Raw genomic sequence first — 14,529 nt, forward strand, 5'->3', positions numbered from 1 at the left:
CTTTCTTCTTTTTTCTAGGGTGTAGTTTCTTAATGTTGGTGTTTTCCCTTTATTATCCTTTGAAGGGCTGGATTCGTGGAAAGATATTGTGTGAATTTGGTTTTGTCATGCAATACCATGTTTTCTACATCTATGGCAACTGAGAGTTTAGCTGGGTATAGTACCCTGGACTGGCATTTGTCTTCTCTTAGTGTCTGTATAACATCTGTCCAGGATCTTCTGGCTTTCATAGTCTCTGGTGAGAGGTCTGGAGTAATTCTAATAGGCCTGCCTTTATATGTTACTTGATCTTTTTCTCTCACTGCTTTTAATATTCTGTCTTTATTTAGTGCATTTGTTGTTCTGATTATTATGTGTTGGGAGGAATTTCTTTTTTGGTCCAGTCTATTTGGAGTTCTGTAGGCTTCTTGTCTGTTTATGGGCATCTCTTTCTTTAGGTTTGGGAAGTTTACTTCTATAATTTTGTTGAAGATATTTTCTGGCCCTTTAAGTTGAAAATTTTCATTCTCATCTACTCCTATTATCTGTAGGTTTGGTCTTCTCATTGTGTCCTGGATTATCTGGATGTTTTGAATTAGGATCTTTTTGCATTTTGCATTTTCTTTGATTGTTGTGTCCATGTTCCCTATGGAATCTTCTGTACCTGAGATTCTCTCTTCCATCTCTCGTATTCTGCTGCTGATGCTCACATCTATGTTTCCTGAATTCTTTCCTAGGGTTTCTATCTCCACAGTTGTCTCCCTTTGGGTTTTCTTAATTATTTCTACTTACTTTTTCAGATCCTTAGTAGTTTTGTTCAATTCCATCCCCTGTTTTTTTGTGTTTTCCTGTAATTCTTTAAGGGATTTTTGTGCTTTTTCTAGCTGTTTAGGAGTGTTATCCTGTAATACTTTAAGGGATTTTTGTGTTTCTTCTAGCTGTTTAGCAGTGTTTTCCTGTAACTCTTTGAGGGAGTTTTGTGTTTCTTCTAGCTGTTTAGCAGTGTTTTCCTGTAGTTCTTTAAGGGATTTTTGTATTTCTTCTACCTGTTTNGTAGTGTTTGCCTGTAGTTCTTTAAGGACTTCTTCCTGTTTAGCAGTGGTCTCCTGTAATTCCTTGAGGGATTTTTGTGCTTCCTCTTTAAGAGCTTCTACTTGTTTAGCATTGTTCTCCTGCATTTCTTTGAGTGAATTATTAATGTCCTTCTCCAAATCTACCATCATCATGAGATATGATTTTATATCCACATCTTGCTTTTCGGGTGTGTTGGGGTATCCAGGACTTGCTGTGGTGGGCGTACTTGGTTCTGATGGTGCCCNGTGTTCTTGGTTTCTGTTAGTAAGATTCTTACGTTTGCCTTTTGCCATCTGGAAATCTCTGGTGTTAATNTTCAAGCTGTCTCTGGCTGGAGTTTGATCCTCCTGTGATTCTGTTGGCCCCTGTCAGCACTCCTGGGAATCCAACTCTCCCCTTTGTCCCCTTGGTCAGAACACTCTCTGCAGGCAAGCTCTCCTCTTGCAAGGCAGGTGTCCAGGAGTCTGGAGCTCTGATCCTCCTTCTGAGTAGTGGGGTCAGAGTCCTCCCTGTAGGCTGACTCTCCCTGAATGATCCAGAGGACCTGAGAGAGATGGCAGGGGTGGCCGAGACTGGACTGGAACCCTGCCTCTGGGTGGCCAGTGTTCCTTTGTCCCTGTTCCTGCTGACACAAGTCCCTGCTGGATTCTCTGGAGTTGATTGTGTTCCACTCACCGTGATCCCAAGGACCTGTGGTGTGGAGAGTTCTCTGGAGTGCTCAGCTGCCTCTGCTGGGGTTCAGAAGAGCGATCTCTCTTTCCTTTCTTTAAGCTAGATTGAAAAACAGGTGTCTTAAAGATGATTCAGTGTTGGCATTTAAGAACTATCAGTAACCCAGTCAGGTCTCCCCAGAAATGTGTTCTGTTGCCAAATTCATTATCTCTAAAATTTTCTCTATGTCTTACACGTCCGTTCCTCCTGTGTCCTTCTGCTGCCTAATGATCTTGTTCTCAAGTCCATGAAGGTGACTCTGACTTCATTTCTTCTGGTCTTCCTTGCAGAACACAGCTCCCCCTGTGTCTTTTTTCTTTGTGCTCTCTTTGACATCGTTCACATTCAAGGCTTTTTTCTCCTTTTATATTCAGATAAGAATTCACTGAAGTCAAAGATCACTGCTGACTGTCTTCATTTCTTAGCACAGAGAACTGATGAAGGACAACATTCACAGGAAGGTGTCCCATATCAGGAAGTGGGTAGCCCCTGAGTATATCTCTTTATCTAAGTAATGACTTCTCATTACCTCTGGTTCTCCTTTTTTTGTTGTTTTTTTGTTTTTTTGTTTTTTAGTTTACCAGTCTAATGGGTTGGTATTTATGCTTTTACTTATATTTTTGATGCTACCAAGAACATAGTAATGGCTCCATGGATCACAATTTACCCATCACTGGAGGAAAAGGCCCTGATAGGTTCTCTCCTTCTTATACTCCCACTTCAAAACAAAGCAAAACAAAGCCAAACAAAACCACCAAAAACTCCTCTTCTTTCCCCTGAAGTAATTCCTGAAATTTGCCCTTCAACTGTCAAGAACTCATTCCTACCAGAATGAGGCTGGAGGAAAAACATAGCTAATAACTTTGCTATGACCAGGGGTAAGTTATTGCTTAGAAATGCAAACCTTACCACTCGAAGCAAAAACACAGATGTTTGTCAAAGTTATTAGAGAAATGACAACTGTGTAGTCTTATTCACAATGACCTTGGCCTTTAACTCCCAAGTTCTTCCTCTCCATAGATGTAAAGGTTAAACCTCAGATTACCTTTTCCATACAGTTTTTGGTTCCTCTAACTAAATACAGTCTCCATTTTAACCTTTTGTCCCATGATTTTTCTGAGGAAATATGAAAAAATTATTATTATTTTATGTTTAGATGGGGCACTGATGCCAAAGCAAGAAAATTACTCCACTCAAGTTTAACTAGTAAGCTAGAGAGTTTTCGAGTGACTTACAGGAGTTTGTGTGATGACTTACCTGTAGAAGCATAGATGCATAAATAAACAAACAAACAAAACCCCCAAAACAAAAGCAACAACAGCAACAACAAAATATCTACACTAGGTAGGTGACAGCTAAGGAAAGACAAATCTGTGAAGCTCTCCCCATAACTTGCAAGCAGATTATCACTTTCCTAAAATCTGTTACTATTTATGTAACCTCAGGGAGAGCTCCAGTTAATCTTGTAATTTTCATGATATTCTAAGATTTATATGTTTTATTTGCTTTGAGAGTGGCATAAGCCCTGCCTAATTCACAAGTCTCAAGGATTGTCCTTCCAATGACTGAATATTTAAATCCAGACAAAATAGGTACATTGTGCTCCTATATTCAATTATCGTTGTGGCATATCACCTATGAGAGCAAGACAATATTTAGTGATTTAGCATAAGCTATTGAAAGATGAAAATCCTAGTGCCAGCCTGCAATCTAAGGAGGCAATTAACTTCAAACCCCCTCTGCCTCACAGAAGGACAGTGTGGCTATTGAATATGTTAATCAATAAAGGCTGTATGAAATGACACCTGATTTTGAAAATTACCTTATAACCCAGTCTCCTAACTCAGATCAATGTTTGTCTGCATCGGCCTTGGTCTGAGTCCCTCTCTATTCAGATGATACTTTTACTAACATATTTTGTTTCTGATGAAACCTCCAACAGAATCTTGCACTGCATCCTCTCAGTATTTGCTAAATTGAATTGGCTTAGCTAAGTAACAGGCCTCATCTCAAGTGGAGGCTCTTCCTGGACCAAGCGGCTGACTGTAAATTGTTTCCTCTTCAGCTTCTGGATGGGAGTGAATCTATAATCAGTTAGGAGAGCCATAGAGTTTATTGGAAGGAGCCTGTGCTCTGGCTCCTGATGTGTCTTACTGTTACAGATTGCATCCTACCAGACAAAAACCAAGCTGCTAGCTTTCAGCTCCAAAAGAAGGAAAGATTGATTCGGAAAACAGGGATTCTACTTATTATCTCAGTAGCTTGTCTCCATGAGCCACTGAATAGTATCTTCTCAGTCAGAGATGAGAAACTGAGGTGGCAAGAATGAATTCACTTTGTCGGTGATATGACTACTTTTAATTCTTTTAGATTTTACTTATTTTCATTTTATGTAGATGAGTGTTTTTGCTAGAATGCATGTCTTTGTACCACATGAATTAGGAAAATCAGCCCAAGCTCTAATCACTGAAACATCTCTCCACCCCCAATGATGTTAACCTTTCATTTGTAAGGTTTAGAACGGAGCTGCCTTATTCTATTGTTTGTGAATAGCTCTCCCATAGCAGTGGGAACTCACTGAGATGTTGCTGCCATGTTCTTTGATTAAAAACTTAGCCAGAGCTGGAGAGATGGCTCAGCAGTTAAGAGCACTGATTGCTCTTCATAAAGGTCCTGAGTTCAACTCCCAGCAACCCCATGGTAGCTCACGGCCATCTGTAATGGGATCCAGTGCCCTTTTCTGGTGTGTCTGAAGACAGCTATAGTGTACTCATATACATAAAAAGAACTTGGCCAGAAAAAAGAAATACTTTTAAAAGTTAGATTCTTGCAGCTAGAGATATAGCTAAACACTTGTTACTCTATTTAAACTTTATATGGTTGATGGTTTTTTTTTTTTTTTTTTTTTTTTTTTTTTTTTTAGTATGCATCAGTGTTTTACCTATACGCATGTCTATACAATACATGCATGCAGTGCTCATGAAGGCCAGAAGAGGGCATCAGGTCCTCTGGGACTGATGGTATAGACAACTGTGAACTGCAATGTGAGTGCTGGGAATTTAAACCAGATCCTCTGAAAGAGCAACAAGTACTTTAATGGCTAAACTATCTCTGCAGCCCAATAACTCTTCTTGTAATAGATACACGTTGAGTTTTCAGAGCCCAAATAAGGCTCTGTAAACAGAGCCTCTGTTACAACTACCTGTATCTCCAGACCAAGGGGATCTGATGCTCTTTCTGACCTTTATGGCACCTGCATGACCTACACATACATACACTATGCCCACAGCGTGTTTATAAAATTAAAACATAGTAATGATAGTTTTAAAAAGTTAAATTCTTAAGCTGCTTAACAACTATCTCTTCAACTATAGTGTGCATCTGTGAAGCAGTGACATCACATACAGTGGGCAAGCTGAGTCCCTTGGAGGAGACCTAGCTAGAATAAAAACCAAAAGACAGGGCAAATTTGCATTCCATGGGATACCTGATTGGGGTGAAAGTAGAACTGTTGCAGATAGCCCTGGGAATAATTGTATTTGATGTTAATTCTGTTCTCCTGTGAGGGGCTGCGAACAAGGAATGAGTCAGCACTCAGGTGATTTCCTGTACACCTTCTTCCCACCTTAATTTATAAATAAACACTAGAGCTGGTGATTGGGCAGGAAAAGAGGTGAAGGTGGAGCCGAAGCTTTTGGGAGGGAAAAAGAGAGAGAGAAGATGATGGAGGACAGAGGAGGAAGTGGAAAGAAAGCGGAGCAGAACCACGTGGGTGGGAGAAACTGCAAGTTCTAAGGGGTCTCTTATATGGGGAAGATGGTAGTGAAGTGGTAGATCTGCCCAATCTAGGCATGTATTCATATTAATTGAGTTTTCATGGCCTGGGTTTATTTGGGTTGGAGATTTACCGCAACATATAACTATATTGCTGAGTCTTCATTATGGAGGAAGAATCCTGCTGATACCTGAATATCAAAGAGTGTCTGGGGGAACATTCTGGATAACTTTGTTGGTAGACCACCAGTGCACAGATTTCCTCTCTAAAGGTGGTTTTTCTCTGACATAACACACTTCATCTGCATGCTTGACTTGAAGTTGTCTCCTTACCCGCCTAAGTGAGTTTTAAGCCTTCTCCTAGGGATCTGATGCAAATGAGGTGATTTTCCTTTATCAGCAGGCACAACTGATGACTTCCAAGAGCAGATGAAAACAGCATGCTCACCTCTCTTCCTTCCTGTAACAATCTTCTCCCATTGTTCACTTTGTTTTAACTTTAAGAACTTGCTCATCATTACCAGGATAATAGCCCATTTCTCTCTTCTGTTAAGGTATTTGATTTGGCTCACCTGTGGGCAGTTCTCAGTTTAAAAGGGGTGAGCTTCTCCATGCTGCAGTCATGAAACTCCACTTATCAATTGCCCCAGTGTGCACTGGATGAGCAGCAATTGAGAGAGCGGACTACCCCTTCTGCTAATCACATAGCCAAATGGAGTTTGCTCTCATTTGCTTAATCATTCAGCTGTAATTGAGTCCTGATGGGAAGCTGGCTTTCCATCCCAATGCTTCCCCTTCTCCTGCAGAGAAGGTGGTAAAGTAGCCATGTCTTCTCCCCAGCAGCCCCAGGACACTTTACAGACCATTTCATTCCCGCCTCTGCACAATGCCTGCCAGACATGGAAGAATTACAGCACTGAGATAGTGTTGACCACTGCCCATAGACATCTTCCCCATTGTTCTCTTGCTGCATCATTGTGCCCTCTATAACAAAACATAATGACCCATCCCTTTCCTTCTCTGAGGCCACCATCCTCAGAGCTACCTTTGGCTGGAATATCAGTACATAACAAAACGGCCACCTCCAGTTAGCTACAATTCAAGTGGAGGCACACAAATGACTATTTCTAAGCATCTACTTCTATGTAGCCTGCAGCAGATTCATGCAGTGTTGTTTCCAGACCAGCAGCATCAGCATCACCTTGGAACTGAATGCTGTGGGTCTGTACATGAGGTGTCGGCAAAAGACATTGGAAGGGATACACAGATTCAGTTCATACCATCTGTGTTCAAAGGCTGAATAGTTTATATCCACCTCATCAAAGGAAAATGATCAAAACTGTCGAAGGAATGTGATACGTCACTGGGTAGCTAATATGCATTTTATGCATTCAGGAGTAGATGTTTTAGGTCACATAAATGTTCTATTTATCCTAATCATAACTTATCATAAAAGTGTAGAGTTACTACAGATTCTAGCACTTATCAATGTGACCAAAAGGCAACAGTCACTATTGCAGTGTTCCATCAATGGAATTTTCTCTCCCTTGTTTCATTTGTATATTTGGAATTATTCTACAAAGAAGTTCCATTCACTTCTGTATACCCACTTGCTCATTCTGGCACTGGTACCCACATGAAATTGGTTCAGTAAATAATAGCTCAGTGACACCATTATTTACTTTGTTCTTGCCAGTGACTTCACTTTACTCGGGGGAAGCTCATTTCTGTTGACGCCCATATCCATTTGATATCCACCTAGCGTTTTTATTCATTCATTATTTTTTATGCATTTCTTATTTCTTCACACTGAATGGTGACCCAAGCTAAATCATATGGGTCCCTGATAATAGTCATAGAGTTACCCATTTTCCAAGGGAGACATTGTTTATGTTGTTGAAAGATTTCTCCTAACCAACAACTGGATGCTAGCTAAATATGTGAGTTGTGCCATATCATTGTATTTAGACCTTTTATAGAGCACTAGCATATGTGTGTATATGCACAAACATGCATGTAGCTCATTCCTTTCTCCCTCTCTAAAATGTATTTTAAGGACCCAAATTCATGGCTTCTGTGTAGTTATTCTAGCAGCTATGATCCCAACTTCCATTATTAAGTTTATCTTACTTTGCTCAACCTGTTATAGAAAGCAGCTTCAGACTGACTGTGAAATTGTATCCCCACAAAGAGGAAGTTTACAAATAAGTATACCATTTTCCATGCAATTCTTAGCCACGGCATTTCTCATTAAACACTGTTATTGAGAGCTGATGAAGGTCCACATATCCTTAGGTTCTTCATACATTCATAATGCAGAAAGGCTCATTGCCACTTCGGCAGTGATCCTTCTACATAGTGGATATGAGGTTTTATGCTGTAAAGGTTAGTTCTCATGGTATACTCTCTAGAGGAGCATGTGACTTCTCTAGCTTATACCCACCTTGCCATTTTCCAAACAACATAAACTATGCCCATCACCATGCAGTTCTTTTGTACTGGGGTGTTTCGATGTACCTCTCTTATTCTGAGAACCCCTGTTTCCCACTTGCCTTCCTCTTTAGCTTTTCACGTTACACAGTGTTCTATCCATAGAAGCACTCTAGGTAGAGCCTCTCCGAGTCCATTGTCTTACATCACATGCAGTCTACCTCAGTTTCATTCCTTTTGCATAAAGGAATGGCTCCTGTTAGCAGCTAAGGAGTATTCTGACTTGCATATTAGCCCAAGCTCATTATCCCTTTCCTGTTAAAACTGACATATTTTCATTGGTGATAATTACAGATAAAGTTACATAGGAATATCCACACTTTTATCAAGACAAAGTTGCAATTCATTTCTGTAAAAGCCTAGGGTAAAACCTGCTTCTCCAAAAGGAAACTGCTAACATCGGCAGAATGTCAAGCCACTTTCCAACGTGAATGAGCCATTGCACAGGGTTCATTGCACAGTGCCACTAGAAATGAGCAGATCTTTCTGCATTCTGAATCACCTCCAGAATTTGATATTCACAGGAAGTTGTTATTAAACAACTTTGATGGTTGTGTGTTAATATGTGATAGAAATTTAACACTTTTCATATGTCTCCTGTTACCTATCTCTTCAGGTGTCATTTCTAAACGATTCTAAGTCTGAATTTGGATTCTTCTGCCCCATTTACTTTTGTGTCTCTTAGTGGTTTGCTTACTTTAAGCATTATTCTATATAAAAGGCAGCTACCAGATATGCGACTGCATCTTAGTATCTAACCTGTGTTATCTTCTCATTTGTTTTCATGGAACAAATGTTCTAAGTTTGCATAAAATACAATTCATCAGTTCTTTTTCCTTTGTGGATTCTGGATTTTAGTTTCCTTTATTTTCTTTTTCTAGATCTAAAACCTGATCACTAAACTCCAAGTCATACAGTACTCATTTATTTTTGTTTTAACTTTTCTGTCACAGGTTATATACTCTTGTCCAATTTCTACACAAAGTTTTAGGAAGAATAATAGATACTTGTTGACATTTAATCCATATATAGCTGATTTTTGCACTAATTGTTGAAGACTGACTTTTTTCTTTGATGGCCCTATGCATCTTTCTTTGCTGGTGGACTTTTAACTATATATTATAAATTATAAATCATATGTATATATATGTGTGTGTGTGTGTGTGTGTGTGTGTGTGTGTGTGTGTGTAAACATCCTTTTAAGCCTTAAACTTAAGGAAAATCAGAGTCCTCATTCAGTATAATTCATACACATTCATCTAATAAGACTGATCAATCACTTAAACAATTGACACCCAATTATAACTCTATGATTATAGGCAATATCATATGTTGAACTCTATACCCCTTAATCTAACCCCTAAATAGATATAGCATTTTTTCCCCTTTGGTTATAGAGGCCATGAGGCAAATCAACTACTTGAACTTAGTTCTGCCCTGCTCACACCAAATAAAGAAAGCCAAGCTCAGATCTTTACTTCAAAGGGCAAAGACTGACCAAGTCTCTCAATTAACCTTGTTTCACTTTCTATGTTTAATTTTGGCATTTGCCTTTAGATTTGGGCACAAACTTATTAAGACTTCAGCAAAGAGATAACCTCTGAAACTTAACTCAAAATCATATAAGTGGTGATGGGGGGAAGAAGGCCAATGGAGCAGCTGTATTCTGTTTGCAACCTAGCAGTGGAAAGCTGGTTTTAGACATTCATACAGACCAGGGATTTAGAGGCAGAATAAAGATATCCTAGACAGTGAAGAAAGCTTGGGTTTTCTGCCCTCCTAGTGCATCTGTCTTGACTGGGGCAGTTGCTCCCCCCCCCCATGTCACCCATAGGGATTAAATTCATCATTCTATAGACCCAGACTTATAGCTAGTTTTATCTTCTTAAGCATTATTATGATAGCATGTGAGCAGGCTGCTCTTCATTAGATGATGCTTCCTGAGTTGGTAATTGAAATTTAATGATGTTTAAAACCGTGTTAGTAGCTCAGACTGACTGTTCATGCCATCTAACATGCATATCAGTCTGCAACCCATCTACATAAATTGTCTTCTTGTGCTTTAAAATGTTGACACAGGTTTCAACTGGTTCTGGTAGTATTTTATGATTCCAACCTCATATAATGAGTTAAATATTAATCTCCTGGCTATTGAAGCATCTTATGCAGATAGAGTCATATTATACTACAAGATTTTTTTTTTTTGATTCATCAGTAAAACCATTTGAGCTTGTATCCTTTTTCTGAAGGTCTTGAAAGTTTTACAAATTGGTATTTATGACTTATATGGGATCTTGCAAATGATCTAGGATTACTCAGATGACAATTTTACATTCAACATCTACAACATTCATAATTTGTGTATTTCAAAGGAATCTTCTATTTCCTCAGTGTTTCTGACCATCACTCCAATGAATAGGATGCCCAATTATATTTCTATTTTATCTCTCATACATTCTCTGAGATTTCTTTCTTAGCTTAAGAATTATCAATTTTATTGTATCTTTTAACAATGATATTTATTCATGTATTGTTTCTTCTCTAATGTTTTTCTGTGTCAACGTTTATTGACTATTTAATTTTGATTATATTTCTGCTTTCTATGTGTTTTTCATGCTTTCTCTTTGGGAACATTGGTTGTTTCTATTCGTTATTTCTGACATATTCTCATATGAATATGTTTTCTATCAAACTACAATTTCAGCCATTATCCATTAATTTCAATGTCCAGTAGTTTTAAGTTTTTTAAAGTGTTTGATTGTTCAGACACTTCCTATTTGACCCATGGGTAAACCAACAAGTCTGTTGTTGAATTTTTAAATATTTGGATCTTCCCATGACTTCTGTTACTGATTTCTTCTTCATTAAGTTCTGAGAATTTATTCTGTGTGCTTTCATTTCCTTTTTCTTTAAGGCCCAGAAATGGTTTGTCTTAATTAATCTTTGAATTGAACTTGAAATGATTATCTACTCTTTTTTTTTTTTGGTTTTTTTGAGACAGGGTTTCTCTGTGTAGCCCTGGCTGTCCTGGTCCTGTAGACCAGGCTGGCCTCGAACTCAGAAATCCGCCTGCCTCTGCCTCCCAAGTGCTGGGACTAAAGGTGTGCACCACTACTTCCAGGCAATTGTCTACTCTTTTTTTTTTTTCCTCTTGTTGTATATATGGTTCTAGAATTGCAAGCTAGGTTGGATGGCCTGTTTGTGGTGTATTAGGACATCTGAACATTGAAATGTATCACAGGTTTTCTCTTGAGGAATGAAGTTGGAAAGCTACTAAACATAACAGTAAAATAACAAACTGAGATGAAATTTCAGTGGAGTCTTAATTTGGGATCAGAGTATATGGTTTTCTCTGTTTTCAGAAACCTATTCTGTAAGAAATTCCGTTTTGGATGTCTTCTCAAAGCATGATAGGAAGAACAAAGAATTTTTTTTTCTTGTTTCCATTTAAGTCTTCTAACCCTGGGATGGTCTTCGTAATTTTTACTATAAATATATTATCTACTTTTATCCTCACTTGCCTGTCTGTAAGTTTTGAAACTGTATCTTGTAAAATATTATATTCAGCAGTGGTGGCTTAGCAAGGATTGGAATAAGATGAAGTCTATCAATTGTCCAGGAAACTACCCCCATCTCCCCTTAACATTCATAAAGATTGACTGAGATCATGAGTACTCTGAGAAGCATGGAGTAAAATATTCTATCTAATCTTTTCATTACAAAAAGTAGGGAACAGTAGCTACTATAATCCATTTCATGCTTTATAGGAAGATAGCAAGAAATATATGAAATAATGGCTAAACAAATTGTATGTAATCCATAAAGTTTTGTTTGTGATAGCTGGTGTTCACAGTGCTTTCTTTACTTTCATTTTATGTCTTTGGAGCTGGTCTTTAAAATTTGAGAGTCATGTGTTAGAAAAAAAAGAACTGAGAATACAAAGCTCAGAAAACATTCAGGCATAATGATGAAAACTAGCTGCTTCAGTGTCTATAACTTTAATGTATTAAATGACATGCATTGTAAAGGTCTCCATCCACCCACTTCGTCTGTCACCCTTTGCCTGCCTCCTCGAAGTTAGTACCACTGGCTTTCCTGGGAAATTTTAGTATTCAAAATGCATAAGGTTGTGTTTTACTGTGTGATTTGAACAAATAGTTTTTAAAAATTAGCATTATAAAAATTATACCTTCCTGAAGCACAGGCATCCCTAAGATAGTGCAGGATACTAAGTATCACCCCCTACACACACACACATACACACACACACACACACACACACACACACATACACACACACACACACACACACACACCTGCTCCTTTAATACTTCTGTGGCAACTTTATTGACACTCTGCTTTCTTTCCTTGAACAGGTGGGCTCTGCATTGCCCAGTCCGTGAGAATTCCCCAAGAGCGCAAAGACAGGACCATTGACTTTGATAGAATTATCAAACAGCTCTTGGACACCCCCAACTCCAGGGCCGTCGTGATTTTTGCCAACGATGAGGATATAAAGTAAGGATGATTGGTGAACCTTGTTCCTATGCATGCCATAGCTTTAGGAGACAGAAGGATAAAGATGCTGGCAAGGAGAGGGGAAGTAGAGTCAGAACAGAACTCTAATAACAAGGTGGTAAATTGTTTCATGTCTGCTTTCCCCAGTTTGGCAGTTATAGAAGTAGAAGCACCTTAATGTCTTTAGCTTTATTTGGATTACAAACAAGGGTATTCAATTATTGGTAGAAAGAAAACACACTAGACCTTTAAAAATTGTATTTTTAAAAACATATTTAAATATTACAGGTTTTTATTCCAAGAATTGTGTTTGTTAGTATTTATAGTTCAGCACAGATAGTGCTGCACAGGGAGTTTACTATGGTATTATTATTTATAGTGAAATAAAAGATATTTTATTCTGCCTTCTTCATTGCTTGGAATTTAAACGCAGGACACCAACTGTTAGACCGCTACATTCTGCAACCACATGCTATTTATTCCTTCGTGCATTCATTTCCTTTTGCTCCAAACTTGTCATTTTTAACTTTGCTTTTGGCCTAGCCTCTTGCATTTGCAGCCTTACCATACAGAGCCATCCTTTAGATCTCTTCTAGAATGTAAATGGCCCTTGCTTCCTTTTCTGAATACTACAACCCATTCTAGACTCTTTATTTTTGTCTTTTTAAAAGGAAGCAGAAATTTAACCTGGCTGAAAAGGCTAACATTTTTTCTAACAGTGTTCAATCCTCCAAATAAAATGTCCTGCAACTTGTGCCCTGGCTAACAAGTTCTCCTTTATGGGTGGCAGGACTGCTAGCTTGTTAGTCTCTGGTATGTCATTCTAGAGACATTCTGTACCATGCTCCTGATCCATGTTAAGTAGTCTGTAGATATACTGCATGTGTCTGCTGTTTACGTAGCTTGCCTTAGCATTTCACATCAGAAGCTCTGACTCTCAGTGCCTGTAGATCTGTGCAGTTTTTAAATCTGTATGCATAATTTCATTTTACCTATATACTAGAGTTTATCCAGCTTTTCCCTTGTGGATTGGCCATTACAGTTTTCATCACAGAATTTCACTATAAATACTAATACCATAGTAAACTCCCTGTGCAGCACTATCTGTGCTGAACTATAAATATGGAAATATGCAATAATAATAATACATAATGTACTAAGTGATATGTAAATATATCAGAATAATACATTATATCCACACTGCATAGAGTATTTTAAATGTGCTCTTTTGCAATTTAATCCTAGATTCATCATTTTGCATGCTCTGTGTTTAGATATAAGATTTTGTAAGTTAGATTCTAGAAAGTGCTAGGATAAAGATCTGTTTTTCCATAAAGGCCATCAATATAACCATCTGAAGATTGCTAATTTATACTTCCCTTGTATGTAAGAGTTCTGTTTTAAAACTTTATCCTGAATCTTAAAATTCTGTGTCATTGAATTTGAAGGTGAATTATTTTTTTTATTGGGTAAAATTGAAGAGTTCAGTTCAGGATAACTTCTTCCTTAGGATTTTCCAAGGACATTCTCAGCAGCCTTCCTTCCCACTCCCCATTCTACATGTCCTACCCAATAGCACTGAATCTCACCAGCATCCCACTATGGTCTTGGTCATAGCTGAGGTGTCCTGACCATTACATGGGAATGTACTGCATTTGAACATGAGACCATTCCCCGCATAGATCCATAACTCTTTCTCTTGAAACTGCTTCTTCCCCTAGATCCCATTTTTCTTTGCATCTCAGTTCTCCCATAAATCAAATAGAAGGTTTTGAAAGCTGTCCTATGAGAGGGCTCTGTAGACCAATTTCCCTCTGAACACTTCACGATGTACACACTGCTGGCCTGGGGGCTGCTCACAGTGTACACACTGCTGGCCTGGGGGCTGTCACGGTGTACACACTGCTGGCCTGGGGGCTGCTCACGGTGTACACACTGCTGGCCTGGGGGCTGCTCACGGTGTACACACTGCTGGCCTGGGGG

The 14,529-nt window shown here is 38.6% G+C and overlaps 1 protein-coding gene across 2 annotated transcripts in view; it reads left to right on the top strand.

The window, feature by feature from the left end:
• Grm7 (glutamate metabotropic receptor 7) overlaps positions 1–14,529 on the top strand; it is an 858,724-nt gene that overhangs the window by 400,222 nt on the left and 443,973 nt on the right. For both annotated transcript variants that reach the window (XM_021189985.1, XM_021189986.2), the window contains exon 3: positions 12,405–12,546. In XM_021189985.1, coding sequence (XP_021045644.1) covers positions 12,405–12,546 — 142 coding nt within the window. The remainder of the gene's footprint in view (positions 1–12,404; positions 12,547–14,529) is intronic.

The sequence above is a fragment of the Mus pahari genome, chromosome 2, assembly GCF_900095145.1.
Source record: "Mus pahari chromosome 2, PAHARI_EIJ_v1.1, whole genome shotgun sequence".
Taxonomy (NCBI): domain Eukaryota; kingdom Metazoa; phylum Chordata; class Mammalia; order Rodentia; family Muridae; genus Mus; species Mus pahari.